General features: G+C 42.7%; 3 protein-coding genes across 3 annotated transcripts; all 3 read right to left on the reverse strand.

Annotated features, from left to right (window-relative positions):
* Positions 1-1,658: 1,658 nt before the first annotated feature.
* LOC128886175 (uncharacterized) lies at positions 1,659-8,416 on the reverse strand. Its single transcript, XM_054140820.1, has 4 exons — positions 8,073-8,416; positions 3,158-3,312; positions 2,216-2,323; positions 1,659-2,151 (listed from the first exon to the last, which is right to left on the reverse strand). Exons 1-4 carry the CDS (start codon positions 8,184-8,186, stop codon positions 2,043-2,045), a joined length of 486 nt encoding a protein of 161 aa, XP_053996795.1. The 5' UTR covers positions 8,187-8,416; the 3' UTR covers positions 1,659-2,042.
* A 1,832-nt stretch (positions 8,417-10,248) lies between these two features.
* LOC128886271 (uncharacterized) lies at positions 10,249-11,697 on the reverse strand. Its single transcript, XM_054140982.1, has 3 exons — positions 11,465-11,697; positions 10,881-10,988; positions 10,249-10,653 (listed from the first exon to the last, which is right to left on the reverse strand). Exons 1-3 carry the CDS (start codon positions 11,695-11,697, stop codon positions 10,509-10,511), a joined length of 486 nt encoding a protein of 161 aa, XP_053996957.1. The 3' UTR covers positions 10,249-10,508.
* Positions 11,698-19,217: 7,520 nt separating this feature from the next.
* On the reverse strand, positions 19,218-25,583 carry LOC128886272 (uncharacterized). The gene is made up of 4 exons (XM_054140983.1): positions 25,488-25,583; positions 23,467-23,552; positions 20,810-20,929; positions 19,218-19,452 (listed from the first exon to the last, which is right to left on the reverse strand). Exons 1-4 carry the CDS (start codon positions 25,581-25,583, stop codon positions 19,287-19,289), a joined length of 468 nt encoding a protein of 155 aa, XP_053996958.1. The 3' UTR covers positions 19,218-19,286.
* Between the last annotated feature and the right edge of the window lie 2,314 nt (positions 25,584-27,897).

Genomic DNA, 27,897 nt, shown 5'->3' on the forward strand with positions numbered 1-27,897 from the left:
GGATCGTGATGACCAATTGGAGCAGACTGCGGGTCGCTAGCTTAAAATTAAACGAACATCCCCTAAATGAACACACGACAGCGAAGCCCGTATTGAGCAAACGAAGCGCGCGGACGTTTCGCTCATTGTACATTTAAATGCTCGCTTATATTAATTCGCAGTGTCTTCGCTGGAACGTTGGCCAACCTTCTGGAAAAAATCCAGTTTGAGGGAAGACAGAGGGAACAAGAGAGAGAGAGAGAAAGAACGCTTTTTCACCGGGCGACACTTATTTCCTCATTTCGCATCCCATAGCGGCGGAACGAGCGTCTGTTAATTGCATATGGGAGTTGCTGTACCCCCCTTCCTGTACAGTGTCTGGCAAGAAAACCGCAGAACATTCTAAATTAATGCTTTTCGTTAACGCGTTGCCACCGTGGATGCAATTATAACCGTTCTGTCGCGGAATGTGACTAGGGGAGGAGGGTGTCGCATCACGTGGAAAATCCAGAGGGATAATGCGTGGGAAACGAAACGGTTTCAAGCTGCGGTGTTTGTATTGTTAAAAATTGGACAATTAAATTCTCAGACCCGGAAGGATCACCAGAGGTGTTCTGTTATCCAGGATTACGCGTTGGCGATCGAATACGAGACAAGGAATATTTATTTCTTCGTAGTTTTAGGATGCATTTTTAAGTCGTGCAATTATGAATGCAGTTATGAATTTTATATTGAACTTTATATTTCTTACTATCACTTTAAATAGTTAAAAGATTAAGAATATTGACGGATCACTTCACTGGAATTATTATAGTTGTCAGATTACAAAAGAATTTTACATTTCTATCTACGGTCTGTCTCAACGATAAAATTTTTATACTAAATTATAATATTAATACAATTATTGTGTAGGTTTCTAGATTATCCAGTAGGGAACTGATATTGAATGATGTAATGTTTATCGTACATGTTAGAAAACATTTCCGACTTCTCGAGTCAAAGGCACGTAAACATTGGTGGGAGCATGTTTGAAAGTCAGAGCGTGACGCTGTTTATAATTCTGTTATTGGCAATAAGAGTGGTAGGAGATATTCTAACGAATAGGGATCGTCGAAAAGGGTCTGACTACCTGAGTTAAATTATCGCAGCTTCAGTCGTCCGTAGAATTTCGGGTCGGTCACATATCGTTACGCGTCGTCTAACGATTATCGCTTTCGTCTTCTTCCGACTCGGGCGTGGCACGGAACTGTTCTTATTTATGAATTCGTGAGCCATACATCGGTCGCGACAGGCTTGACTACAGTGGCCTCATTCCTGTTTTCGTATTTTATTCACTCTGTAGTGCCAATAGTTGATTAATGGAGCAACGTGTCTCTAAATTAAAACGTGATTAGTTTTGGCTGGTTCAGTAACTTTCCGATTACCGTGGGACCTGTATTAGCGACATAGTGAAGTGAACTAGTGATACAATGACCTGGATTAATTACACATTGAAATGGACTAGTGGTAGGCTGAAAATGGACCACTGGGACTGGAACCAGGCGCTGTTTGCAGTAGATTAGCGTGAGGTGTTAGAAGGCTCTACGACTGGTGAGTTTCAAATTTTTTAGTTTACGTCACGAAATATTTTGTATGTTTTAAATGAGCGCCATTGCATTTTATATCATGTTCGTTATGAAAGTTTATTCGTTACACGAATGTCTATTCTATGTCTCGATATATAGTATTAGATTGTCCCAAAAGTTTCTTTCGTTTTATTAGTAATTAATATATACACAATATTTTATGTTTCATGTTACATCACTGAATTGTGTACGATTCATTTCGCTTCATTACTGTTACAGCATCAATGTTTAAGAAATTAGATCGTCTATTTATATAAACACTGCCACAGAAAATAATTGAATAAAACTCACGAAAGAAACTTTTGGGACAACCTAATACTTGCTGGTGATGTAGAATATTCTACATTGCCACAAGGACGACCTCCCTTATCGACTGGTAGATTTACATTACTCAAACAAGACTCGTTCGTTATTTCGCATCGCCGAGAATCCCCTGTTTTATTCGCTTATAAAACTATCAATTCCAATTAACTGTAGAGGGCAATTCGTGACGTGAACGTCGCAGTAAAGCAAATCCTTGGACACGTCGTCATTATTCGCGTAAGATCTGAAATTAGCTGCAGTTAACGAGATGCTTCTGCGATTAATATTAATAACCGAGCTGTGCTCACCCCATGAGTATCTTTAGTATCTTCGCTATGACTCCATCTCTCTGACTCGCGTACTCCATTGCCTCGCAGACGTTCTTCAGTAGACAGGACTTCCCGTCGAATCCGTGACTGAAATTATCAAATAAAGAGCAGGCTTTTATAGGTATTACAGACAGACTATATATATGTATATAATTATTATATATAAAAATTTATTCTTTGGTTGTGTAGAGTCGTTGGATTTCCTATAAACTTATGATATAGGTACAGTAGGACCTTGGTTATAGGAGGAAAATGGGCAGGCTTTCGCAATAATTGAGAGAATGAGTCCAATTCTATGAGTAGAAGTTCTATGCAGCATAGTTTTTACATCTAACCTCACTTACTGCTTAGCAATGATCAAGGTTCTACCGTAGAACCATTCAGTACTTTCTCTACCCAATACAACAGTATTCAACTACAAACAATTATTATACTCCCAATTTCCACTCCTCAACAACCAAATGCTACCAAAATAAGAAATCTCAACACTACAATACTCCAAAGCACGTACACCTTCCACCCCAAAAAGAATCTTTAAAAAACCTCCCTAAAGGTTCTTCGAGTAAAGTAAATCCCCATTAAAATCCCAAACCAACCAGCCTACACAATTCCTCCACCCGTCCTCCCAAACCACGAATGATACAAGCAACAGTTCCTCGCAGAGATCAAGGAAACTCATCGGATGGGCATCTGGCGAAACGAGGAAGTGAGAGAAAGAATCGGAGAACTCCGGAAGCAGCCAGTGGTGCGGCATTGGCCGATCGGTAGTCGACGTCGGAAATCGTCTGTCGGCCAGAGATCCATCCCTTTCGGACCAATCCTCTCTCGCCCATCCTTCGGCCAATTTCCTAGACACCGCGGCTTCCATGCGGCCGGATGCCCATCCCTGCATTATTCACGAGCTATTAAACTATTTATTACCTTTCGTACACGAGCTCCGCAGCCTCGTGCACGTCGACGATGGACCTGCCTACCCTGACAGATCCCGTCGGCAGCTCGAACGCCATCTTGAAGCCCGCAGCCTGGGCGAAGATCGGCGTGTTTGGTAGTATGGTGATCTTGTAATTCACTCTGTACTGAAACCCGCCAAGTTTTCGTTAATAGTTGCCGAGTGCTCGTTAAGGTGTACGAGAAGGATGGATCCGGAAGGCGTGAGAGCGATTAGGCCAACTTCGTCGGAGATTAGGGGATCCCCCTGGCTACCTACGGACAGTGATCCAGGGAGGATGTGCGAACCAATGGATGTATTATGAAGGACGTGTAGCAGGAATTGGGAGACGCTTTTGTTTTAGGCTGTGTTGGCGGGAGGATGCGGCATGTGGGAATTTGAAAATGGTAGCTGTGGAGGGATACATGTATTTTTTAGCAGATTTTGGGTGGTTTACTAGTTTATTACTGTTTGATGCAAGTTGGAAGTGACAGTTTGGTCTTTTAGGTATTATGGAGATAGTCTCGGTGAAATTAGGAAATACTTTTGTTTTAGGTTGTGTTAGGTAGAGCTTTTTAATTTTTTAAAGCATTTCGAAATCTAGTGGTTTATTACTGTATTACTGTTTAGTACAAAGGGTATCACGTAGAAGTCAATATTAGGCTCACGGAGCACAGTCATCCTGGTCCATTCCAAATTCCACAGGGAAATCCTCGAACACTTACATAAATAAGGAAGCCTTGAGAACCACTGTTCCAAAGGAACGCAAAGACGCAGTATCGTAAGAATTATGCGGATCCCGCAAAAAAAAAAAGGGAAGAACGGCTCAAAGGCTTTGTTTTCATTCCCATTTCGGCCAAGGAAGGTGGAGTCTGAGAGGGATGTTCGTCTGATAAACGACTTGCCAGATCCAGGTGACACCCGAGCCCCAAGCCAGCAGCCTTGTGCTCGCTTAAAGCCATACCTGCGCGATACACAGCTTAACTGAAAACTCTGCGTAACGCTTGCCCCGTCACTTCGTTTCCTAGCCGTTCCTTCCAGAAGAAGCCTTTGTTCGTTGTACGAAACGATGGACGTAGATTGGATCCTGGTCGTCATCCTCGATTCGAAATTGAAATTTTCGGTTGAGGTTCTGAACCTCTAGCAGCTTCCTGGGCGTGGTTATTCCTATACACGTTCTCGTTTTCGACCTCCTGTTTTACTTGGACTATTCGATATTGGAAACGATTCGTGGCCACGAGCAGTGGTTTTTGGGGAGGGGAACGCCGCATTGGGGTAGTTTCGAAGCGGTCAGTGTCTCCCTGTTCTGTTGTCGTTTCTGGATACGAAACATCCGACAGAATCGTTTATATGCAGAGTGGACGTGGTATTTTCCGATGATGAGTCGTCAGGAATTGTCTGGAATTGTTTGGAATTGCCATGGAATTTGTCGGCGTGGATACAATCCGCGAGAAATTGAATCTGGTCGAGTTGGAATTTGGAATAGTTAATTTTGGGACGTGCGTGTCGTCGTAGTTGGAAAAATAATCGAAATTCTTTGCTCATACATTTAAGGTGATAGCCAGAACTTTGTTGAAGATTATTACCGATTAGCAAAAATTGTTGTATGCCACAAAAAGAAGGAAACGGCTGAGATGGTAGAATCCGCGGGAGAATCGTGGAACAAGTGCAGAATGTGGGTTGCGGGTGAAGCCTGCGTGAAAAGGGGGTCATTGTCGACATGTAAATGAAATAAAAAAATGCACGCGACACAATGTACAAAACACAGGGAAGCTCTGCTCGCTGGCTTTAAGAATGTCCCCGAAAGATTGAACCGAAGTGTATCGCGGCGAGGCATCCCCGCAATTTATCATCGTTCCTTTTTCGACAGTCCTGAATGCATTCATACATCCCTCGCGGAGGGTTATGCAACGCGGGAGGACGCTCCGCGATATTTTTATTATTCTTGGGACCTCTGAATTGGAAATCCGTCGTGAAGTTTTTGCGTCGTTCGCGCTCGACGCTGGGAGGGATTAACCAGGAAAATAACAGATGCGTACCGTGAAGAAATAATGCATTTTAAATGTAGGTATAAAGAAGATTACGAGGAGGGATACTTTTTGTGGTAAAAGATAATGTCCAGAATGGATTTACCGCTCTTCGGTATAAAAATATGGTTATACATTTTGTACCCATTTCACGAATATTCCATACATTCCAATACCGTTTTCACAGATTCTACACACAGAAAATTAAGTTTATTATTTGATATTGACGCGCAAGTATGCAGTATGTAATTCATAATTACCATTTTGTTTTAAAGAGTTCTCAAGGTTAAATTAACACTAGGTTAACAAACGGACATTTAACGATTTCAAATTTTACAAGATTTTACAGAAACTGTTTACATTTTTCGTCAACCACTTGTGTTGACTTTTATCCATACAGAGAGAATACATTCAATGAATTCGTATGAACATGTTTGGCAAAGGACAATGCGAAACCTGTTTCCCTGTTATGCGCGGGTAAATCGAATAATCCTTCACGGTTGTGTGTGGAATAATTAGGAGGGTAATTCGGGGATTTCGGGTCTGCGGGGCTAGAATAATCTTTGTTTGGACGCCAAGTTGGGTTTAGACCAAGGAAAACTCTGCGCGGACTGGTCAATTTCACAAATATCGTTAGTACGTTCGCGTACCTATTCACGAGAGGATCGTTTTGCATGTATGGTGAACAAATCACACGCGACATTAACGGAGTTTGGGAGCCAGAATCAATTACTTCGGAAAAGGGGACCGTTTAAAAAAAAATGCGGAAGGGTATTTAGATTTGAGAAAATTCTTGTAACATGATGAAGTATGTATGAATGTACACACAAAATAGGAAGTTGAGATATTCTTAGTTTATTCTTAGTTTATTATGTCTTGCAACCATGTATTATTCTTGCCAAAGTATAAATTCGCACGCACGCAACATTTGAAATAGATACGTCCAATAGTTTTCCGGAGCAAAAAAATGTCCACCCATAAATTTTATCGTCACAGTACACCATCCACAATGTGTTGCAGCCACATATTATTTCAACAGAAAACCATCTATCCTATCTAGAAAAATTCCCCCAAGCTTGCCAAAGTATAAATCAACGCACAAAAATCTAGAAAATTCGAAACACGTTTGTCCAACAACTCCCCTCAGAAAATCGGCAACACCCATACAGCTTGAAAAGTTTCCCAGTTAGTAGGTGATAATCTTTCGAGGCATGCAATCTCGCGTGAAGACGAATGTCCCCATCACGGTAAGAAGAGATCACCTTCGTTTTTCAAAGATTATCGCGCGGGGGTACGCGACGTGACGTGCGAGCTCTCTTTCGCTCTTCGTTATTCCGCGGAGCGTATCGCGGCACGGCAGGTCGTATCGATTCACCAGGCTGATCTGAAATTCAGCGGCTGTCTCGTACATTAGGATAGGCCGCCTAGCGCGCATGCAACCGGTCGTATCGTCGATACTCGCTGGTGCACTTGCTCGTAAGTGCACTGGATCATCGCGAGTCGCGTAATTCTTCCGGTGCGCGTACCAGGGACCGGAAGTGCAGCCTACCGCCATCGGGCGGCTCCAGCTGGCGCCCGTCCACCCCCCCAGAAAATCGTAAACAGTTAGCGAGCGTCAAACTCTGGGCTACTCGAAAATTTCACGCTCGACTCGATTTTAGCAGTGCGAAAAATTTTACTTGCGAACTCCACATGTTTATAACAATTATGTTTTATGGTTGTTTATTATGGATTTTGAAAATGCAGTATGCAATAATATAAAAAAGTATTGAAAGTAAAGTTCATGTTATAATAAATTCCTATTTATCGATATCACTAATCCAAATATTTGAATACAGTACTCTGATATTAGAACTCGTAGAATATCGTCGAGTATGTCATTTTATTTTTAATTTGAAAATCATATTTCGATAAATATTACCAATTTCGATACTCGTTCGAAAATTCCACTGCAATGCGGTACAAAAATATGTTTGCCCGTCTTTTTCATTTTGTTCTCGTATTATTGAAGACTACTCCGGGCGGGAAGGCGGATAATGCGAATTCGAGGTGCGCGATACGTCTCGGGGTCTCAGGTCGATCGACGAGTTACGACATGGAGACTTACTTGATCGTGCATTACAGAGTGGCCTCGATCCACTCACGCCCCCGCACCGAGGGAGGAGCGCCTTTTAAGGCGAAAATACGGGCCAACGATCGGTTTACATTAGTCGCAGTCCCCTGTACTGTATGGTACATAAATTTTCGCTTCGCAGGCTGCAGCATCGCGCAAGACGTGGCCCATAAACAGACGCGATAGCGTAAAGGGTACGGTTTTCGATGTCGGGCTAATTTCGACGCGGATCATGCGGAAGTTTCTACAGTCGTTGAATCGCGAGTCCGCGAACCGTTCTACCAAACATTCACAATGAATGTTACATTTTTTTTCGTGGTGCAATTGATCGAGTACAGTTGATGGAGTTGTTCAATAGGAAATGCTTAATTTAGACTTTTAGAGCACCTTGTAGATTTAAAATAATTGCAATGAATATAAAATTTCTTTGTTCTTTTGCTAATGAATTTGATACAACTATTCAATGAAAAGGGATTGTTCGGTGCACTTTATGTATTTATATTTCACTTTTCAATTCTCGTCTGACATTTCGACATACACTTTATTATTCGTAGAATTCTTATCTTGTTGAACAACAATTTTTCTTTGAAATATTTCAAATCACTATTTTTATGAAAACGACTATTATAAATTTGTACAAAAAAAAAAAATTACATCACTCGAAACATAAAGTGCACAGAATAGCAAAAGTCACAGAAGAAGAATTCACGACGATTCGTTCCTAGTTTGATTAGGAGTTAACAGAATTTGGCAGGCTTCGATACTCACGAAAAAGGAACTGCCCTTCTTGAACGCCAGAGATCTAGTAACTCTAGCAGCGGTCACGAGCTCCCCCGAGCTAACGAGGCCGAGACAGAGCAAGCTCCAGAACAACAGTCGCATAATCAACGATTGCTAGGCCCCAGGCCAAGATCTTGCGATGTCGTCCACGTGATGCTCGCTGCGGCTCGTGCAAACCGACTTGACCCGCGAAAACGTCTTCCTTCGGTGGCATCGAGTCGTTTAGAGTGACAACGTTGCCCTCGGATATCGATAACGGTTGTCCCCACTATTTGCCAAATTTTTCGTTCCACTTCCAACATCCTGTCATCGACACGTTCCTCCTTTTCTAAATTTATTATGTGACTCGTACCGAAAAGTGTAACTCTGCTTATTCATGCTGTAATTAGCAGGAATAAGCTTCATCATTGTATTTTTCATAATTACTAGGAAGAATGTTTATTTCGAAAGTATTACGGTCTCATAAATTTGAAACGATCCATCAATCAGATCTAAACCAAATATTTTCTGACACTATTCCCCTAAATCATCAACTATTAGTTCGACCTACATGCACGCTTCAAAGCCAGGACTGAAAGGTCGGGTGGCATTAGCCAGCAACGATTCAACAATTAATATTATTCATTCGCAAAAACGGGACACATTGTTAGTCTCTGTCTCGAACGTCAGACACGTTGAATTTCCACCTGAAAAGCACCGGACTTAACAGTACTCCTTTGTCTGAAATATGGAACATGCCAGTAGCTCTCGCACGAAGACTGAGTTTCTCTCGGTAAACTCCCAAACTGCCTGCAACACTAAACGATTCCTCTCCCTCTCCGTTTTACGACCGAGAATCCCTTGTCTAGAGTGTCGGACGAGTCAGTACACCCAGCACCCTGCGAGTGATTTGTCTATTGATACAGGAGAGTACTGCGAGAAGGGACTGGCCGAATGCTCTGTCAAACATTGTGGACACGACGTAATGGAACAAACATGGCACAACACTGTTGATATAGATTGGTGTTCCCCAAAGTTTTTTCGCTGGGTGGTTCAATTTGCTTTCGGTCTGACGCGGTATATGGGATAAGCAATTGAACTCATAGAAATGTCGATAACGAGTGTAGTTTAAGTAGGTAACGTAGGACATTATCGACAAATCCTTTGATCATTTAGGGATCTACGTTGCCGATGCTTACCGATTGAATGCGCTACGTTATCGACAGACTAAGCTACATTATCGATACAATCCACATCATAATCTTCAGCATTTGAAGGTTTATTTCAAATTCAGGAATCCTCTGAATTAAAAATGAGGAAATTATTAATTTTTTTTGAAAATGAAATTAAAGCTTAAAGAAATCCGTCTTAGGTTCTTTTTAATGTACGTGCACGGTTTTGGATTTCAAAAGGCAGTTTCGTGGGCCACAGCCATAACGTTGTAACTATGACTTATCGAATAAGGGAGTTCATTAAACTTGACGAAACGCACTTAGCGTCACTTTGCTCGCAGGGAGAAATTGACGGGAGAAAATCGACGAAATAACTCCCAGGAGTCAGAGAGACTGACTTGTCACTCGGCAATTGGTCCTTTTGCAGTTAACTACCTTCGATTAAAGTGACTTCGTTCAACTATTAAACCGACTCGCGCCACGGTTGCGTTACCGGCCCGCGTCGAATGGCGCCCATGCACTCGAAACGACCGTAAAACTGCAGTTTAATAATCAATTATTTTCCACCCTTCCAATCCCATCGTTTACTGCCTCGTCTTAGGAGCGTATTTATGAGTCTAATCTTGGAGCTCGATAAAATACCAGCACTCTTGTACCCGCCTCCTTCATCGATACTGTTACAACCATCGGACAGTTATTGTAAAAAGGGAATTAAACAAGTTTGAACCATTTTTTTCAAACGAATTTATTCGTCATTTACGATTTTAATTCAATTTTTAGGTGGCGATATTATGAGACTAGTGATTTTGTTTACAGCTTTTGAAAAAGATTGAATTGTTTAACCGATTTTCAAAATGTTGATACTTTGGGGTGGTTTGAATTATTTTTTAGTGAGGCAGGATGAATATTGCGGTGGACTCAGTCAGTCGAAAATTTATCGTATCGAGGAGTGACTTGGTTTACAGTAATTTTTGATAAATAATTCGAGAATCTTCGATTTCAAAGAAATTCAAACATTTGCATTCGTTTAGTAAAAAGCTTGCAACGGGATATCAAGAAGCGATTCTTTTTTCGCCATGGCAGGGGCGTATATAGGATTTGACGCGAGCTTAACAGCGTGAAACATAAGGTAGAGAGAGATTTATTCCGGTGTAAAGGAAGAGTGACGTAAGGCGAGGGCGAACCGTGTAACTGGGTCGTGAAAGAAAATGTGGAGAAAACGGAATAAACCACGGAACGGAGAAACCTAATAATGAAAGATGCCGCATCTTAATTAATAAACGGTGGAAATTCGATCTAAAATTCCTAGGCCAGCGGGACACGCCGAATAAATCATAGAACAGTTTCCGTGTCTTCTTCCTATCGCGCTGGCCCTCAAGTATCCCTCGTCCATCATCGAAGAATCTTCGTTATCTGGTCTGGAATCAGATGACGCAATTTACGAAATAAAAACATCCAGTGTCATCCATCGATTCATTAAATTATTTTTGATCTTTGAGCAATTATTGAACAATTTAAGTCTTGAGAGAACTTTGTGATGTTTTTTTTTTTTTTATTATTCGAACAACGAAGAAATACGGTGAAATAAGTAAACTTAAAGAATATAGGGTTCCCTAATTGTAAAAAAAGAAGTGTACGATCTTACGTCAGAAGTAGATGCAACAATTCCCCAATCAGCCCTTCGTCCTTCATTGGCGTGGCGGCAGCCTCGCAAATGTCCTTCATTAAGCAACTCCTTCCGTCGATGTTTCTCCTGAAAAATCATCGGTTAGCGATAACAATCATGACATCATACGCTTGGATCGTGAATATTAAACGACACGCCGGTATAATAACATTATAGCGTCACACGTTAACGCACCCACGCTAAATGTCGCACTAAACGGAGTTATCCGTTTAATCGAAACTATAGAAAACCTTGCGTCGTACAATCTGGGGAAAAATTGTACCTCATAAACGATCGAATAATACACAGATTCATATATCGTGTTTGTCAATCATTCGTCGATCCTTCGTCGAATAATTAATTACCGAATGTTCGTTAATTATTCGTCAACCTAAATTACATTTATGAATATCCAAATGTCCCGATCTCCGAGCTACACGCGTTGGCAAACACGGAATCCCTGCAGGTGAAATTAATCAATTCGCGATGACGCTAATTTTGCATACTAATAATCGCCTTGGCAGAGCGCGGTATAGTAATTCCCTGGTAGTGGAATCGCTCACCTGTCGAGTTCACGTTCCAGAATATCGTAGATAGGCGTTCTCTCGCTCCAGCTTGGGTTTCGGCGTCGGCGTCGTCGTTGCGAGTCTTGGAAGAGGTTCGTGAAGAAGGTCGCGTTCTCTGGCAACGCGTATTGGAATTGTAAGTTCTGACCGTAAACTAGGACCTTTCCAGACAGCTGCACGGGAACAGCAACACCCACGATCAGCTTGATGAGCGTGCAAAAAATACTCATTCGTTACATATCAATTTTGGGCTACACAAATGCTTGAACGAATTTAATTAGTTCTATGTGTAATTTTTATTTTCTTTATTGACAGGAGGTATAATTTTTTTTCTAATCTTGGTATTAGAAATATGTACTTCAAACCGATCAGTTCTTAATATTTCAAAATTTATTATTCTAAAAAATTACTTACGTCGAATTGCCATTTAAATTCCTTTGCTATTATATAACGTACGAACATGAAAAGTACGTATCAGACACGTCGTATAAAAATGCATAAAGGATTTTATATCTGTTTATGGCACACGAGATCCCAGAGTAAATCTTAAGGAAAGGGATTAATTTGAAGTAGTAGAAGGTTTTTATCCAAGGAACCCTTGTGGAGTAAGTTGCAATAGTCGCAGAAATTGGCATCGGTTGGGAGATTTTCGAGAGCGATCGACGAATGGGGAAGGTCGATGCCTAAAGGGAGAAACAAACGAGCCGAGGCTAGGCAGTTTCAGCCACTTTCAGCTCGTTCATTTTCATACGCGATGGAGCAATTTGTCCGTGACGGAGCTCATCCGTCGGTTGAAAGGGAGTACGGGCCAAAAAATTCATCACCGAAAGTACGTAAGCGTGTAAAACAGCCGGGAGAATAAAAGCCCGGCGTAATCTCGCTTTCTTTGGAACGGCGGAGGCGGATAGCCGGGAAGTTTGACGAAGACGTTTCTGTTTTTCTCGGCATCTGCAACCCTGGGATGAGCGAACAGGCGTCAAAGAAACTGGGGGCGAAAAAGAGCGACGCGAAGGAAAGCAATAATGCTCATGACTCCTTCGCTCTGTCGATGAAAGAACGCCTTGAAGTACGGACGGAACGAATTGAAGACATCGTTGGGTTAACGAGAAAAATGGTGGACTCGATTGAGCACAAATTTTTCAAACAATGATCATGCCACATACTTCATCGATGCCGAACACCTTCAGAAATTCAATATTAACCGAAGAAGAACAGTATTTGGTCATCTGAATAATACAATCAGAGAATACACGAGTATCGCACCGTCTACGTACTTGTAATATCAAAAAAGTGAAAATATTTTTTTGGAATATTTATTTATTTTTCACAATTGAGTCCCATTGCAGGGATATTAAAATTTAATGTTTCGAATTTATATTCGTTAAATTGATACACGCAACAGTACGCTATACTGAAAATGTCTCGATTAAGAATATCGAAGGGATAGGTCGATAGACAACGTGAAACCGATTTAATCATCGAAATAAAACAGTAAAATGTTACATGAATCCCTCATCGAATGTTCCGGGAGTCGCTTATTTTTGTTGATTAAGAGATCGCCCGATATTAAATGTAGCTTGTTGTTGGCAGCCTCTTAAATTGAGAAAGCAATTGCACAGAAGATCCACCGAGGGGAGGGAGTTCCTTCCCCGCGATTTCGCGGAATTGTTAACGTTGGAACTTTTGCTGGTGTAAAGAATCCCGAGCAACGCGAGAGGATAGGAAAAAACTCGCGAAAGAACTGGATTCAGAGTTTTCCCTCTTTCCCGGGGATTTGCTTCATCTTTGAACCGTGGCTGAAGGAGGATAAACGCGCTTGGACGTAATGAAATGAAAAGACTGGGGGGGGGGGAAATGGAATCAAACGAACAGTGAAAATGGCCCTGGTTCGCGTTCACCTGGGGAGAGAAATTGTGTTTATCCATGATTCTGCATCGTATTTACGCGCCCCGAGGCGAGGGGGAAATAAAAATATAGCGCCTCGCTGAATGCGAGTAGACTCGACGACGACGTTTGAGGACGATTTGCGTCACTCCCCTATTAAATTGCTGTGGCACTTTTTCCAGAAAAGAATCAACAGAAGATTTCGTCCAAGTTTGGGCAAAATTTTCACGAAGCTAGCTTTTTCACGATGCTTTTTATCACACGTACATATACCTTATAAAAATTTGTTCATAGTTTCCAAAATTCATACAAACAACGTGTGAAAGGAGAATTCTGGACTGTGATTCCTTTAATCGCAATTAATTGCCAAAGATGACTTCATCTTGAAACTTTTATCTGACGCACTCTCCAAACAAATTTACAAATTAACAAGACCAATATTTACAAAGTTTATTTACGAAATTCGACGATAACAAATTAATAACCACGAACGTGGAAATACCCGCGAGATAACATTATTTTGCGCTACGAGATAAAATTGCCGCAGGATTAAGAGTAAACCAAGACCAAACAGGGTCGAGGCGACGAAAACGAAGCGAAAAAGTAAGCAAGCAAAGGAAGTATTCGACGCGTACGGGTCGATGCGCACACAGAAGCGCCCGAGTGCGTCATTACAATTTGTCGAGCGACGGAGGGTCTAAAAAATCGACTACGTCTGATCCACGCGGTTCCGACGTCGGGGGAGTGTTTGATTATCAGATTTCCTAAACGACGGGGCGACGACGAAAGGCAAATATTTCGATGCTCGTCTCGAGGAGGCCTGGGAGTACAGACGGCGAAATAAAATTCACCGGTTTCTGGGTCAGTGTGTGTCTAAACACGCGGAGCTGCACTGCGTCAAAAGCGCATCTTCAAAGTGAGAAGGAATAAGAAGAATGGCTCGCTGAAGAGACCTGCAAAGAAGTGCCTACGACTTTCAATTACTTCCATGTCTTCAGCGAGCACGTGTTGGACTGTAGCCGGCACGGGTTCTCGTCGGAAGGACAATTAAAAGTTTGAGCGCGCGTCAAGTCGCTTTTGTACCATGGACGTTGGGCAAACTTAAAGTGCTGGACCAGACTGAACTCTGATGAATTGTGGACGCGCGAGGTTTACTTAACTCGGGAAACCTGTTCAACGCAAAATTGCCCCCCGTCCCGCCCACTACCCCGAAAAATTAGTCCTTTGGGGATACACGCGACGCGAGATAAGCTGAGACCGATTCGACTTCGATGGAGACTTATTGTTCGTTGTATGTCGTTGTTTATATTTCGTTTTTACTCGTGCGTCCGTTCAAGCGATTGGCAATGTCTCGTAAAGAGGTTGGAAATTTTGAGCAGTAGGTAGTAAGAGTTGGTTATTGGTAAAATGATTTGAATGTCTAGACATAGGCTCTTTAACCATTCAGCTGTGATTGACGAGTACACTCGTCACGGAGAAAATGCAATATTTTGTGTCATGATGTGTATACTCGTCATGCGTCAAATTTAATTGCTATTGGTTATTTAAGAGTATGGTTCTGAAATCATTCGAGAATTAGTTGTGTCAGATTAACGCAGGGTGACTACGTCTTCCTGTAACACCACTATTTGGTGATCAACCAACAAATAGACATCCCTCCTATCATTCTTTCACAGAAACCCGCTTTCAATCATTCCTCTCGAAAAAATCCACAAAATCGTTCAAAATTCTCAGAAGACCAGAGACAGTTCCGCCAATCTTCATTTTCGCCTCGAAACAGGCCACCAGAATTCTATATCGATTCGATATCCTCCCCCTCTAGGTTACTTTAAAACTGGGAGTCACCGTTCGTTACCAAGAGGGGCAGGCGCGAGTAATTGAGAGAGACCAGGCCAGCGGCAGAAGCCAAGGCAAACAGTCCATCAGCACGCTTCGCCCCGGCTGTGAAAGAGTGAAAACTACGGAAAGAGTTTCCCGATTTAATTAGAAAATTTGAGAGGAGACCGTAGATAAGGCTCCAGTTAATTATCAGCCGCGGATAGGCGGGTGGGGTGGGGCCTGGAAGACGTTTCTCACGATTTGAAGTTCTTCCCTGCTCCGACCAATCAGGACGAACACGATTCCGAGTCCTGAACCCTTAGACTTGACGTTGAACGTCAGAGGTTCTGTCTTTGAGCACCGATTTACTCCTGGTTGACGAGTATAGGACATCGTGGAAAAGAAAACAACCAGAGCGTTCGTCCTTTTTTACTTTCTCAAGAGATCCTTGGAGTTCTGTTGAAAAGTCTCATGGTTTATTCACGGGTGCAATGCGTGGAACCTAGTTGAAGGTAAACGCTTGTACAAACTTGGGCTGTGTCTGAATTTTTTGTCCAAGTTATGGGCATTTTTGTATCTTAAACAGGTCCATTTAAAAGGTATTTGTGTCAGTTTGAACACTTATCGTATAGATAAATGATAGTCAAATGGCGCCTGAAGCATCCTAGTGACGTCACAGATAGCGTCACAAACAAACCAATAGCGTCACAGAGGTTCTTGTGGCGCCAGCAGTCCATGTGCTCGCCGTGCGATCATTATGAAACGATTTAAAATATATACAAAGTATTTTAGTACCTGCCTCATTTATTTTTTGCTTAAACGTAAATAAATACCTTGAAATTGCCACCGAAAGGATAAACAAGAGGGGGAGGATACAGTTGCCTTTTGTCTCGGAGTTGGTTGTTTGCGCTTTCCGCAATCCATCCCATCCCAAGGATGCTCAGCAGAGGCAGCGTCCATCCCACTTTCATCTAAACAAACAACGCTGTTTACATCCCTAAAATTGCGACTTCCAAATAAGTATTCTCTATGAAATACCTTCACTGCATCCATGACAACCCGTCTGAAACACCCTTCACCTGTTCAGCCTATTCTCCTGAGGTCTATCTTCGCGGAACTATCAAGCTCAACGAAGAAGGTTGCCGAAATCGTCGGTAAAAATTTGGAAACACGCGTTACCCAGCTGAAAGATGAAATCTGCGAGGCAATTTTGTCCTCTCCGCGCGGGCACAAAGGTACGCAAGCCAACGCCAAACTAGCAACTCGGAGTCTGTCGTCCCGGGGCTGCTCGAACTTCCAGTTTCTCGACGAAATTAACGTGCCATCCGTCAACTCGCGGCGTAGTTACACCGGAGGCTTTCGCGACTACTGTGCACCGCGACGATTCACCGAGGACACACCTGTCTAACCGGTGTTTATCGATGACCAGACACCTGGTCCTGTAACGAAGAAAGACAACAAGGTTGTTTGCCCATTTGGTCATCGAACTGGTCCTGCCTTGGGCGTGTCGGTTAGAGCAGTCTTCATAATCACAGTTACGTGGAAGTTGTCAAGTGAACGTCTAACTCTCTCCGCGACTAGGTGGGCGACAACTTCTGAATAAGTGGCGGTGCGCGGGCCAAGTTTCGGGAACACGGAGATCGCAGCTTGAAACGTGCCGCCTCTGGGACGACAAAGGGACTGAAATGCATATATAAACAGACGGATAGCGCGGCCAGAGTGCGAGGATTTTTCAGAAACGGAATGCTCTCGAGAGTTGGATTTTAGGGCGTTGATGTTGATACCTCGGGGGTTGAGGTTTGGCATTGAAATGTTGAGGATGCAGGATTACGACGGAGCTCAAGTTGTGGAGTTAAGTCGTTTAGTGCTGGTGGCTTTCTTAGCGTTTTAGTATCTTATAGTGGAGGATAGTTGTGGTTAGAATAAGACTCTGGTATTTGAGGATGTAAGGAGGTAGAGACTCAACAGATGTCTTTTCAGGGTATAAGGAGGATTAGATGAAGTATGAATTGAGCAGGGGCTGAAATGATTAGCAACAATAAGGTGATGATAGTTTCATGTAAAATTTATAGTTGGAGACAGCTGTATGAAGGAGTGCTCTGTTAGGAAAATTCCTGTTGATGAGGCTAGTCGATAACACAGACATAAATTAGGTCTGGGTTAAATCGATAAGGCAGTGCCGATTGCTATCGATATACATTACCAACGGAGTACTCTATTTTACCAATCCAGGATTTACATCTAAATTAGACGAGTGTTAGGTGGATAGTGATCTATCAGGCTCGATTGTTAGGTATTTGAGGATTGCTATTGCAATGTACAAGATTTGGGACAACAAAGAAACCTGTTTACGTATTATCCTCGATTATTCTAATCGCGAGGTTTACCAATTGAAAGTTCCACGCTCATAGCACACAAATGTTTCTATTTTACATATTCCAAATTTGCAATATCATTCCTATTATCGGGAACACGAGAAGGTAGCTGGCTAAAATTTCCAGGATCCCTGATCGCCGTAGCGATACGTTTCAACGAGCCCGGCTAGAACGTGAACACGAAAATGCAAAAAAAACCGCCCTCAAAGAAAAAAAAAGGAAAACAAACAAACGAGAACCAAACGGACGATGCGAAGTGGAAACGAAATCGCAAACAGAGGAAACCCGATTGAAAATCGTGACAAACGGTCGCGCGAACGGTCAAAAGTGAACGTATAGCGTGACAAAAAGTTCAATGGTCTTATATCGCGTTTGCCGGTATTTTACGACGAGCTTCGACAGCGGAATTTACTTAAGACTTTTCCGTGTCTCGTCCGCGAAAGTGGAACGGGACACGGCGCGGGCGGTTCGATCACTGAGCTAAAATCGTGTCGACTTATGGCTGGATCCGGAGGATATCACAAAAGGCGTCTGGTCCCATCGATCGACTCAATTGGACGCTGAATGGAACTACGGCGTCCACTAGCGATGACACTGATAAAAGACACTCGCGAAACGACCCTGGGTTTGGGTACTTTTGTGGTAGAGCTAATTCGTATTCAAAAGGGTGTAATTTGCTTCAATGTTTCACCTTCTGATGGTATTTTAACCCATTCAGTGCCAGGCACATTGAGAGCTTCTTGTCTTGGACGCCAAGATTTAATACAGATGTGTAGTCTAGATTATTATTTTTATAATAAACAGTGATATTAAGTTTGTTGATTTAAAAAGAAAATTTACGATCTCCTTTTGCAATAATTCGTGACTGAAAAGGCTATCAAATATAAACTCATCCCTTGAGTAATTGCAATCAATTTTAACTACGAGACATCTCGTAGTTGACAGCGAATGGGTCAACAACTCCCAACGAAAAGTTTATAAACGCCAACTGTAACATTTGCGTACCTACCATCAGCAAGGTGAAACTTTGTAGGGTAGTTTAACCCCTCGTACTTGAACTGGCTAAAAAAAAATACACAGTTTCAATTCTTGAAGAGTGATACGAATCGATGGACGCGTTAACGAGTATGTCACCAAATTGATCCCATGACTAACCTGTCCACTGTTCGCAACGCGAACTGTCGATCTGGACCGTTTCGATCACTGTCCGTTCCTTGTTATTCGAAATGGTGATTGCTCGCTATCAACCGAGATTGGTATCGTCGCGAGGCTGCGTAAGCAGGATTTACGACCTCGCGAAATTCGTTTAAATTGCGGCAGCCAGGACAGTGATCGATACCCCGCGGAAAATCCTTCTAATATCCCGGAATTTCCCGTTAAGTATTTCGCAGCAGGGAACACAAAGCGGCACCATGTCGCTATGAAATTGTTCCTTTATTCCTTATTAATCATAAAGAGACAGCAAAAACAGAATACAGAGCCTCGTTTGAGCTTCCTGGGAGCTACTGCAACGAAATTTACTCAGTACTTCTTCGTCTTTCCGCCGACTTCGGTGTCAAAACTCCCCGTCCCGCGTTGAATTCGATTATGACAAAGTGTGCATGGAAAAATGAGATATCGTCGAACGAAATTCGAATGAAAAATTCATCAGATCTTCGGGAAGCTGTCGATGGTTCTAATAAATAAGCGACGGTCCCCTTCGGACCCGGTCCGAGAAGTGGACGTTTAAATCCGCCATCCCCTCAAGTGAGCGCGATCTCCGTGAATGATTCCAAGGGTGACTCGACGCAATCGGGGTAGGCCAGAATGCAGTCACCGCCAGATCTTCCCAATCGTTCCGCTTCCTGATACAATTCGTCGACGCTCTGGTGAGTGGAATTGCCTGTCCCTGGCAAGTCTTCCGTTGGCCTGAAGGAAAAATTCGAGTCTCAGCCTGGTCACGCGAAGGGTTCGTTAAGCTAACAATAAGGGCAAGGTGTCAGTTTCGAGATGGGATTCAGAGATTACGAAAAGCATCATAAATTAGTATGTAGTCATTCTAATATGTCGATGAGCGTTTCGTAACCAGAATTTCCCTACCATTTTTGACGTGAGTGGCGCGTTAGGCGCCGATTGTTCCTCGGATATCGCGCAGAGTTTACGCTGTTGGAAATTCTACGGGTGACGTGTGTACACGGAGGAACACTACAAAGCGAAAACCTACGCGAAACACCTTCCATTAGAAGCTTAATGCACGCGCCTAACTTCGTCGCAATTAGAACGCCGCCACTGGCTCGGTTGCAATTTCCTTTCAAGTACACGCGGCCGCGTTTCGAATAGCAAATACGTGCCCAGGGTTTGCAACCGCCAGACCCGATCGTTCGACGTATACTTCAACGTCTGGCAAAGTATACCCGCTGATCGGGCACTAATTAGATCATTCCTCGCAGGTCCTGCGCAGACCTGTTCTTGATTGCTAATCGTTTCTTTAACGATGCTTGTTTAAAACAAATTCTGTGTCTACAAGACCCTTTACTGACTGTTTGAACCCCTTGACATGCAATCACGAGCTAGGGTCGTCTATTCGTTTCACGTGCCAGTGTAGACTTTGATGAGTCTGACCCGACAGAAGGTATTTTCAGCGGGCACCGTGCAGTATATAATTATATTGCTTCTCTCAAACCTTCCAGTGGGACACTTGGTGTTCATAAGTAAAGATCGATTGAAATATTTATTGTGTTAATTGTAAATTCAATGTTGATATTGTAACATTGTATAGCGGACAGAAGTAAACGTATGTAGGTAATGTGGAATAACTCTGTTGGTAGTACAGTCCAGTCTGTTGGTATCGTAGAAGAGTTGATAATAATGTTCGCAAGCTTTATCGACAGAGTGTCCTGTACTATCGACAGCCTATTCTGCGTTGTCAATAGAATACTCTACATTAACGACCAATATGGTAAAAGAAGACCTTCCCGATATCGTATCGACATAGTTTAAACACTGGCACGCTAGAGACGTACAATATTGTTACTTCCGCGGGAGCTAGGCGCAGCTGTTTCCAACGACGTTCTTCGTCATTCCTGTACAAGGCTTTGCCCGTACAACGTCGATTAACTAAATTCCGCCAGTACACCACGCCCCACTTTATCGAGGACGAGCAGGACAGCCATTAGACTCCTCCAATGGAATTCATTAAACGGAAGCTCCTAAAGAAATGAATTTTCGTTTCGAAATGCACGCGACGGGGCTTCGGTGAAAGCGCGATTCGTCGCAATGAACTTACGTTAAAATTAAGTGGATCACCTCCTGGAGAACGTCCTGGCCTCGTGTCCTGCCAAATGGTGTCTCCGCGAGCTCGCAAATGGTCCTTAAAAGACATTCCCTGCCGTCCCGCCAGCCGTGCCTGCACACAGAAAACGTTCAATATTAATTTCTCCTCGGAGTTCGTCGCGGCTCCTCGTCGCCTATTTATTTTCTCTTTTTCTCCCTTACTCCCCAAACTTCCCTCTCTCGCTGCATCCACTTCCTTGTCTTCAGTGCCTTCTTTTTTTCCCTACCTGTATCCCGATCGCGGCGTAGAAGTAATTTTATTAGAAAGTTGCACGGTGGCGGGCTTCTCGGCGAACCGTGCCGCTGCCGGACGATATTGGTTTTATGAAACGGGTAAAAGAGAATTCTTAAACGCGTCCCACGTTTCCACGGACGGCCCCGTGCTCAGAAATTCATTAGCCCAACGTTTCTTAGTTAAAGTAAGTGCCTCTATCTTCAATGTGTTTGTTTATCCATCATCGTTTTGAGGGGTAGTGGAAAACTCTGGACTATATCCTTCTTGGACCAAATTCCTTACCACGAGTCTCACTCGCGATTGTAGGCCAAAGGGTTGATGTAAATATCTCCTGTGGTCGAGAGTATATTAAATTTCTAGAATATTTCGATGGAGTTAAGGCAAGATTGTGCAGACGTCCTCTAGAATGTCATTGGACTTGCAAAGTGAGAAAAGAACAATCTCTTTTGCCTTGAATAGATTGCCTTGGTACATTTTGCATACTAAAGGTGCGAGATCATTGATACATGAATGTTTGAGGATTCAATTTTATGTTTGATATTGCCTTAGTCCCGTTGAAGAATCGCCGCGAAAATGGTTTCATCGAACGAGCTAACTCGTTTCACGCGACATCGCGTCCCCCCGACGCTCTCGAATCAGCTCCGACACTTCCTTAACTTTCAAAGCACCTTTCCAAAGCGAACCTGCCCGCTTGTTACGTACGCTTTACGTCCTCTCTACCCTCGTCGGCGAAGTAATTGCCTTATGTCCCAATTAATTTATGTTCGAGTTCCCGTCTTTACCTGTATCTGTCTCTCACCCCCCGAGCCCTTTGATCTTAGGGGTCGCGATGCTCGCTTACACCCACGCCGAGAACTCTCTTTGTTACTTTCGAGAGCAATCATTCTGTAAACTGGTGCCTCGATTGCAGCGTTGCGAATCAATGACACTGGAACCTTTCCATTCAGGTTAGTTGGAATGATGTTAAGGAAGAAACCATCCCTTATATTCGTTTCCTTACGAAAATTCAATTGGAATTTTTCTGTTCGTAATTTATAGTGCTCCAGAGGTAGTACAATTCTTATTTTATATATTAAATGAATAAGTAGAGCAGTCTATAAAATTCTTTCTCGAGATGAATCGAGAAGTTCTTTGTTATTTTGCTATCCGACGTTACGTTTTCGAGATACAAGCAGGTGAAGTGCTGAGGTGATTCCAGGCGCGCGCCATTTTGATTCCAGTCAGCTGATAGCGACGTTCCACGCGTAAGAATTTTATTTGTTTTGGGGACCTTGCACATCTTTCAATTAATATTATGAAACATAACGTGGGAGTTGTTGAAATAATAAGAATTCTGTCAATCCGATGGTAATTCATTCGCGAGCAACGTTGTCATTGACCAGCTGATGTAAATCACGTTCGAAATTATTCGTTCCCCAGTCATAGCCAGCGTGCATAATATTCTCAACGCGTCGCGCCCAATTTCCGCTATTCTAGGCATTCGTTTCAAGAACCACTCGGTTGTCCCATGGTTCATAAAACGTGTTTCGAGTGCTCAACCGCGCGTATGCGATAAAGCCCCCGACTCCCGTTTGTTTCGCGTAATCAGCGTCCCATTGTACGGCCTATCGGCGATAAACACGAATTGCAGCGAGCTGGTTTGGATGATCCACGGCTAGAAAATGGAGTTTCATTAAGCATCGCCGGGCCTGGTCACGGCCAATTCCGGTCTCGAGTTAATTACGAATTCATTCGATCGGTTGCAGCGATGTTTGGCGATTTATCGGACAATTTTCGACGGCGACGCGAGCTTGCCTTTCCGATTAAAGTTTTTGAATTTCCATTCCTCGGTTTTCTATTAGAATTGTATATAGAGTTGATTATTGAAACGTGGTAGCAGAGTTGGGAAAGGGTAGGGATTTCTTATCGGTGGAGTAGAACACTCTGTTGGTAAGACTCTGTAATGTAGAACACTTGATCGATAAGGCAGATTACTACTTCTTATCAACTGGGTATATTTTATCTTATACGTAGACTGTGGATTGTATGTATTTGTGTTATAAAGTAATATAACTAACACATGCTAAACATAACCAATCGGTATGTACACTTATGCAAAATGAAATAACAATATTATTATATTAATTGTAGAATATATTCAGCATAGATCATGTACATTTTATGTATGTTTCCTGTATTATTATACGGTATAAATACGTACAAATCTGCACTCTACTTGTAACGTAAGAATTCGCAATCCAAAACTGTGAGATTATTTAAAATAGAAGAATCAATCAATCTCCCAGTGAAAATTTGTGAGTGAATCCTTTGGAACTCCAGAGTGACGAGGTTCTGGAGCTCAGCCATTAGTGTAGAGATGATTCGTAGAAACTCACCGATCTAATGCGTTTTCGATGGTCTCATAAGTGTCCCGGAGATTCAAATCCCTCATCTGCCTGGCTGGTATTATTGTAGGCTCTAGCTGCGACAAGTTCGACGGAAGTTTATAATTGAATTGGAACGCGGACGAGAACACCACGCCGCCCCTCTTGCCCATGGTAACCGGAACCGAGACACCCAGCGTGAGCTGGAAAATGGAACAAGCAGTCTCGGATGAGAAGGAACGATCCGTTTTCGCGAAACTAGTTTCCCGCTGGCTCAAAAGAATTTGGGATGTTTGGAGAGGGTAAGCGTAGTTCTGGATGTTGGAATCAAAGACTTCGTGGAAGTTCGACGCTGGGTATATTTTCAAGAATATGTTGGAAGAATCTATATGGGAAGAAAGTGATTATTTTTGGAAAAACATGATTGAAGAGTAGGCGTGCCTTCGTTTTGGATGCTATGCATTGAGATGCAATTTCTTGGAAAATAATAACGAAGAAAAAGAAAGAGGACAAGGAACATATCTCTGCAGACGTGAAAGAATAATTTTTATTCTAAATTTCTGGACAATTAATTTGTTAGTTTAAATTCCCGGGTAAAATAATTACTTTTTGCTCTACGAGCAGAAATCAAGTTCAATTAAACGAATGAGCGTTTCCACACAGTAACCTTGACTTGGCATGTATTTTAATCGAAAGTCGATGCTTTCGAGGACCGCCATGATTGATGGAATCGCCTAATACGCGATGGTCCAGGGCGAGAGTAACGTTGGCGAAAAAATAGAAACCGGTAAAACCTGGATGACGAAGCGAACAGTGTAGTTGACTGTAACAAACTGCGTTCACGGTTCGCATCCGAAAGCAGGCGAATTTCTCTCCGATTTTTCGAGAGCAAGCCACAATGCAGCGTCGCGTGCCGCTTTCCATGGAAATGACGGAGTCCTGGGGGAAAAGTATCCGGAATTCGCAACGAAGCAACGATGAAGAAAGCGTACCACGAAGTCGGTCTTGACTTCGATAGGTTCCGTGAAAACGTGGCAATTTGGAATTAAAAAAGAATTTCCCGAAGGAGTTGCGCCACTCGCTGGGCGATATAAGCTTCGCTAGAGTGCGCATGAAGCCAATGCACCGTCAAATGGGATTACATTCAACACTTCTCTACTTTGAAGTTGTGCTGTGCACGCTTTGAGATAGGCGAAGGAAAAAGAAATTGCTGCGAAAGGTTAGGTTTCAATTGGAAAAGTTGAAGGTAAATGGGCTTTTCTGTTAACAACTGTAACATTCCTCCTTAAAAATTTTACACACTTCCATTAATAAAATTAATCAAAAGAAGTTTATCTACACGAAGCTATCGCATCATCTCTTATGATCCAACCTAACATCTTAACGAAATCTCTACTTGGAAGTGACGAGCAAAGGGTGATCTTTCATCCAATTTCTCGATTCCTCCGGTTCGTTTATTTAAAAGCGTCCTCTTTCGCGAGGGAGCTGCGAATGCGCCTTTAAGCTCCTTTTTCGAGATTGCTTAGTCAAACGTTTCGCGAGAGCCCCTTATTAAGAACGAATCAACCATCCTCCAAGCCTTGGTTGGTTCGTCGCAGCGAGCCATCGACGAGCATCGGAGCCGTTGAGCTTCTTCCTCTTCGTCGTCGTCTCGGAGGCAGAAAACATTAAGAATTCAATGCAAACAGAGGCGCAATCTAATTAGAGGAAAACTCGGGAAGGAGTACTCGTTATCCCGGCAACGGGCTTAATAAGTTTCGTGGCCCCGTCCAGGAAGATAAGAAGCTGGATTGCAGCTCGGTTTATCCGGAACCGTCGCCTGGCGTGGACAAATGTTTGGGAAATCGAGGGATTGGTTTAGGAAATGGTTGGAGAAACCAGAACCGTGGAAAACGAGTTGTACTTGAAGATATATCTTCTTTATGATAATATCAACACTAAAGCTGCCGAGGTTTACCTATTTCTTCTGTGATCAAACGAATGACCAATGTTGCGATTAAAATAGGTAGAACGTTTATTCGCGATATAGTTACCTGAAACAATGTCCTATCCGGATACAACAGAATGCTCTCGCCATCCCCGATTAGCAGGCAGAAAATCACAGCCACCCGATACAAGGATCGAATCATGGTATCCCTCAGTGCTTCGAGAACCGCGATACTTAACGCCACGCGTTACAACAACGTTCGAGGTAGATCGTTGGTTAACGAACCAAGCGCCAATGACCGCTGATTCCACAGTTATCCACGACGAGTTTACGACGACGCGATAATCAGCGCTAGAATTCACACCGGGGACCATTGTGTTTGCTCTCGGCAAACGTTTTTGTAGTTGAAAATTACGGTTCTGTGAAAAATTCTCGCACGTCCCCGGTGTCGAATTATCGAGCAATTTCGCTGGAACTCTCGAACGGTGATAATAGTCGCGTTTTGGACATTTGCATACGCCCTGGTCGCGATTATTCAAATGCCTTCGGAGTTTTGGGGGAATTTCGTCCTGATTTGCAGTATTTTGAGAAAAATGTAAATTTTATACAGGCTTTGCATTGTTTAAAATTAAATGATGGTAGATAGCGTAGGATTGGTAACGAGCCGATTGTCGACGGCGTTTACGTTTTATTTTGTGTAATTGAATTTTATGGTAGGTTGATTTACAGAATTTTAGGAAAAATGTTGGTTTTATACGGGTTCTGGACCAGTTAAAAATAAGTGAAACGAAAGTGTTGATAATGTTTATGGAGAATTCTGTGCTCTCTACGTGGTTCGTCTTCGTCAATATGTAGACGAATTCCAGCAACTGGGAATCTATGAAGTTTGTTTGATAACCTCGGCCCAATCGACCTAATTTCGGCTACTTGGCCTGCTTTCGAACCTCATTTATGTTAATCGGTGTCCTTCCTTGTTAATAGATTACCAATTTTCCTGCTCCGTTTCGCGAGGATTCAAGAAAAACCAAAATAAGTCGGCCACTTTGAACCAAACCAATTATACAAAATGCATATATTTACCAACATTCATATATTTCTTAAAAATTCCAATTTGATTAATAAATTCTCTCCAATAAAACCAGAGAAATCTAACTCAAAAATTTCAAATGCCCGAAACATCATCCCTTTTCCATCGACTTATTTCCGATCGAAAAGTCACCCGTTTCGCGGTTGTATCGCCATTAACCGACCACTGTACCACTGATCGATTGTTAACAAAGCGAGGCATCGATTCGAACGGAATTTTTGTTTCATCGGTCGCTTTAAGCGTCGAAACGCAAGGGGTGGCCCGATACGAGCGCGTTTTATCAGAGTGTTCAACGGTTGCTTGGAAAATCGGCGCGCGATTCATCGGCGCATCAGCTTAACCCCCCGGCAGCGATAGCGTTGTAAATCCAATAATTGCCCGGGCCAGGCCGTTAAACAGCTTTAATTAATTCCGTTTCCAGCGTGCCGCGATTAACGACTGAAGTTGAATTAAAATCTCATCCGAGGACGTTCCCCTTTCCCGTTGCGAAAGTTTGCCCCCCTCTCCCCGACCCCGTCCCCGATCCCTTGCCCATCGTTTCGCGTTGCGTCAAAAGCTTCTGGTTTCTTAACGGACAATTTTGACGTGACTGATTTATCGCTTTCGTCCTCGATTAAAGTTATCTCTCATTGTTCCGTCGAACCACGCATTTTACCCAAAATTTAATGATGATAATTCGTGTGGAGCTTGTATTTCTGGTAGATAAAATGATAACTTTGTTATATTTTTGTTTGGTACGAATTACAGTAAAATTATTTGGTTCGCTTGATAATTGTTACGTGTTCATATCATGACATTTTCATATTTTATATTATTTGTTATTATATCGTTTTAGATTCAGACTAGGTGGGCTACTTTGAATGATTCATTTACAGCCTGTGTACACCGTCCCGTTTAGTTAAAATGTCCTACCTGAGACATTTAATTAATTGTTATATTAATTCTACGTTTTCCCCTAAGCATGTCGTAGAAAGTTGCACAGTCTTTCATCAGATCATTTTTTCAATTCGATCATTTTGGAAGAAAATGCTTCTTGCGACAAATAGCCTGAACTATTGTTATTATTATCAGATGTCTCCCAAAAAGCACACGAAACGTCGTCGGAATCAAAGCACTGTCTCTTTCCCCACAAGTTTTCCGATTTGAACGACATTGGCATTGGATGTCGGCGACTGGCTGGGAGTAACAAGCATCCAGATCGCTTTGATTCGTCTCACCCTCTGTACTCAGCCCTCCATTTCGTGTTTCCCATCTCGTCCTTTCGTGCTGCAAGGAATTTCGCTGGGAAACGCGAGGAGCGGAGCCCTCCCTCCTTGGACATTCGGAAACGACCTTGCGACCCTTTACTCAGAATCAATTTCGAGGAAGCCGAGTTCAGGTATCGAGATAAGGTGTATACATACCATTTCGTTCGTTTATTCCTTTGGAT

The sequence above is a fragment of the Hylaeus anthracinus genome, unplaced genomic scaffold, assembly GCF_026225885.1.
Source record: "Hylaeus anthracinus isolate JK02 unplaced genomic scaffold, UHH_iyHylAnth1.0_haploid 11982, whole genome shotgun sequence".
NCBI classification, from domain to species: Eukaryota; Metazoa; Arthropoda; class Insecta; order Hymenoptera; family Colletidae; genus Hylaeus; species Hylaeus anthracinus.

What these genes read in the sequence shown, in the direction of transcription:
- LOC128886175 (XM_054140820.1), bottom strand. Translation starts at nt 8,186, where the DNA reads ATGCGACTGTTGTTCTGGAGCTTGCTCTGTCTCGGCCTCGTTAGCTCG. An exon ending in AGAAGGGCAGTTCCTTTTTC is followed by an intron (nt 3,313 to 8,072) that starts GTGAGTATCGAA and finishes GGCGGGTTTCAG; the next exon opens with TACAGAGTGAATTACAAGAT. An exon ending in ATACTAAAGATACTCATGGG is followed by an intron (nt 2,152 to 2,215) that starts GTGAGCACAGCT and finishes AGCTAATTTCAG; the next exon opens with ATCTTACGCGAATAATGACG.
- LOC128886271 (XM_054140982.1), bottom strand. Translation starts at nt 11,697, where the DNA reads ATGAGTATTTTTTGCACGCTCATCAAGCTGATCGTGGGTGTTGCTGTT. An exon ending in CTGGAACGTGAACTCGACAG is followed by an intron (nt 10,989 to 11,464) that starts GTGAGCGATTCC and finishes ATGATTTTTCAG; the next exon opens with GAGAAACATCGACGGAAGGA. An exon ending in TTGTTGCATCTACTTCTGAC is followed by an intron (nt 10,654 to 10,880) that starts GTAAGATCGTAC and finishes ATCTGATTCCAG; the next exon opens with ACCAGATAACGAAGATTCTT.
- LOC128886272 (XM_054140983.1), bottom strand. Translation starts at nt 25,583, where the DNA reads ATGATTCGATCCTTGTATCGGGTGGCTGTGATTTTCTGCCTGCTAATC. An exon ending in CGGATAGGACATTGTTTCAG is followed by an intron (nt 23,553 to 25,487) that starts GTAACTATATCG and finishes AACTTGTCGCAG; the next exon opens with CTAGAGCCTACAATAATACC. An exon ending in ATCGAAAACGCATTAGATCG is followed by an intron (nt 20,930 to 23,466) that starts GTGAGTTTCTAC and finishes TTCTGTGTGCAG; the next exon opens with GCACGGCTGGCGGGACGGCA.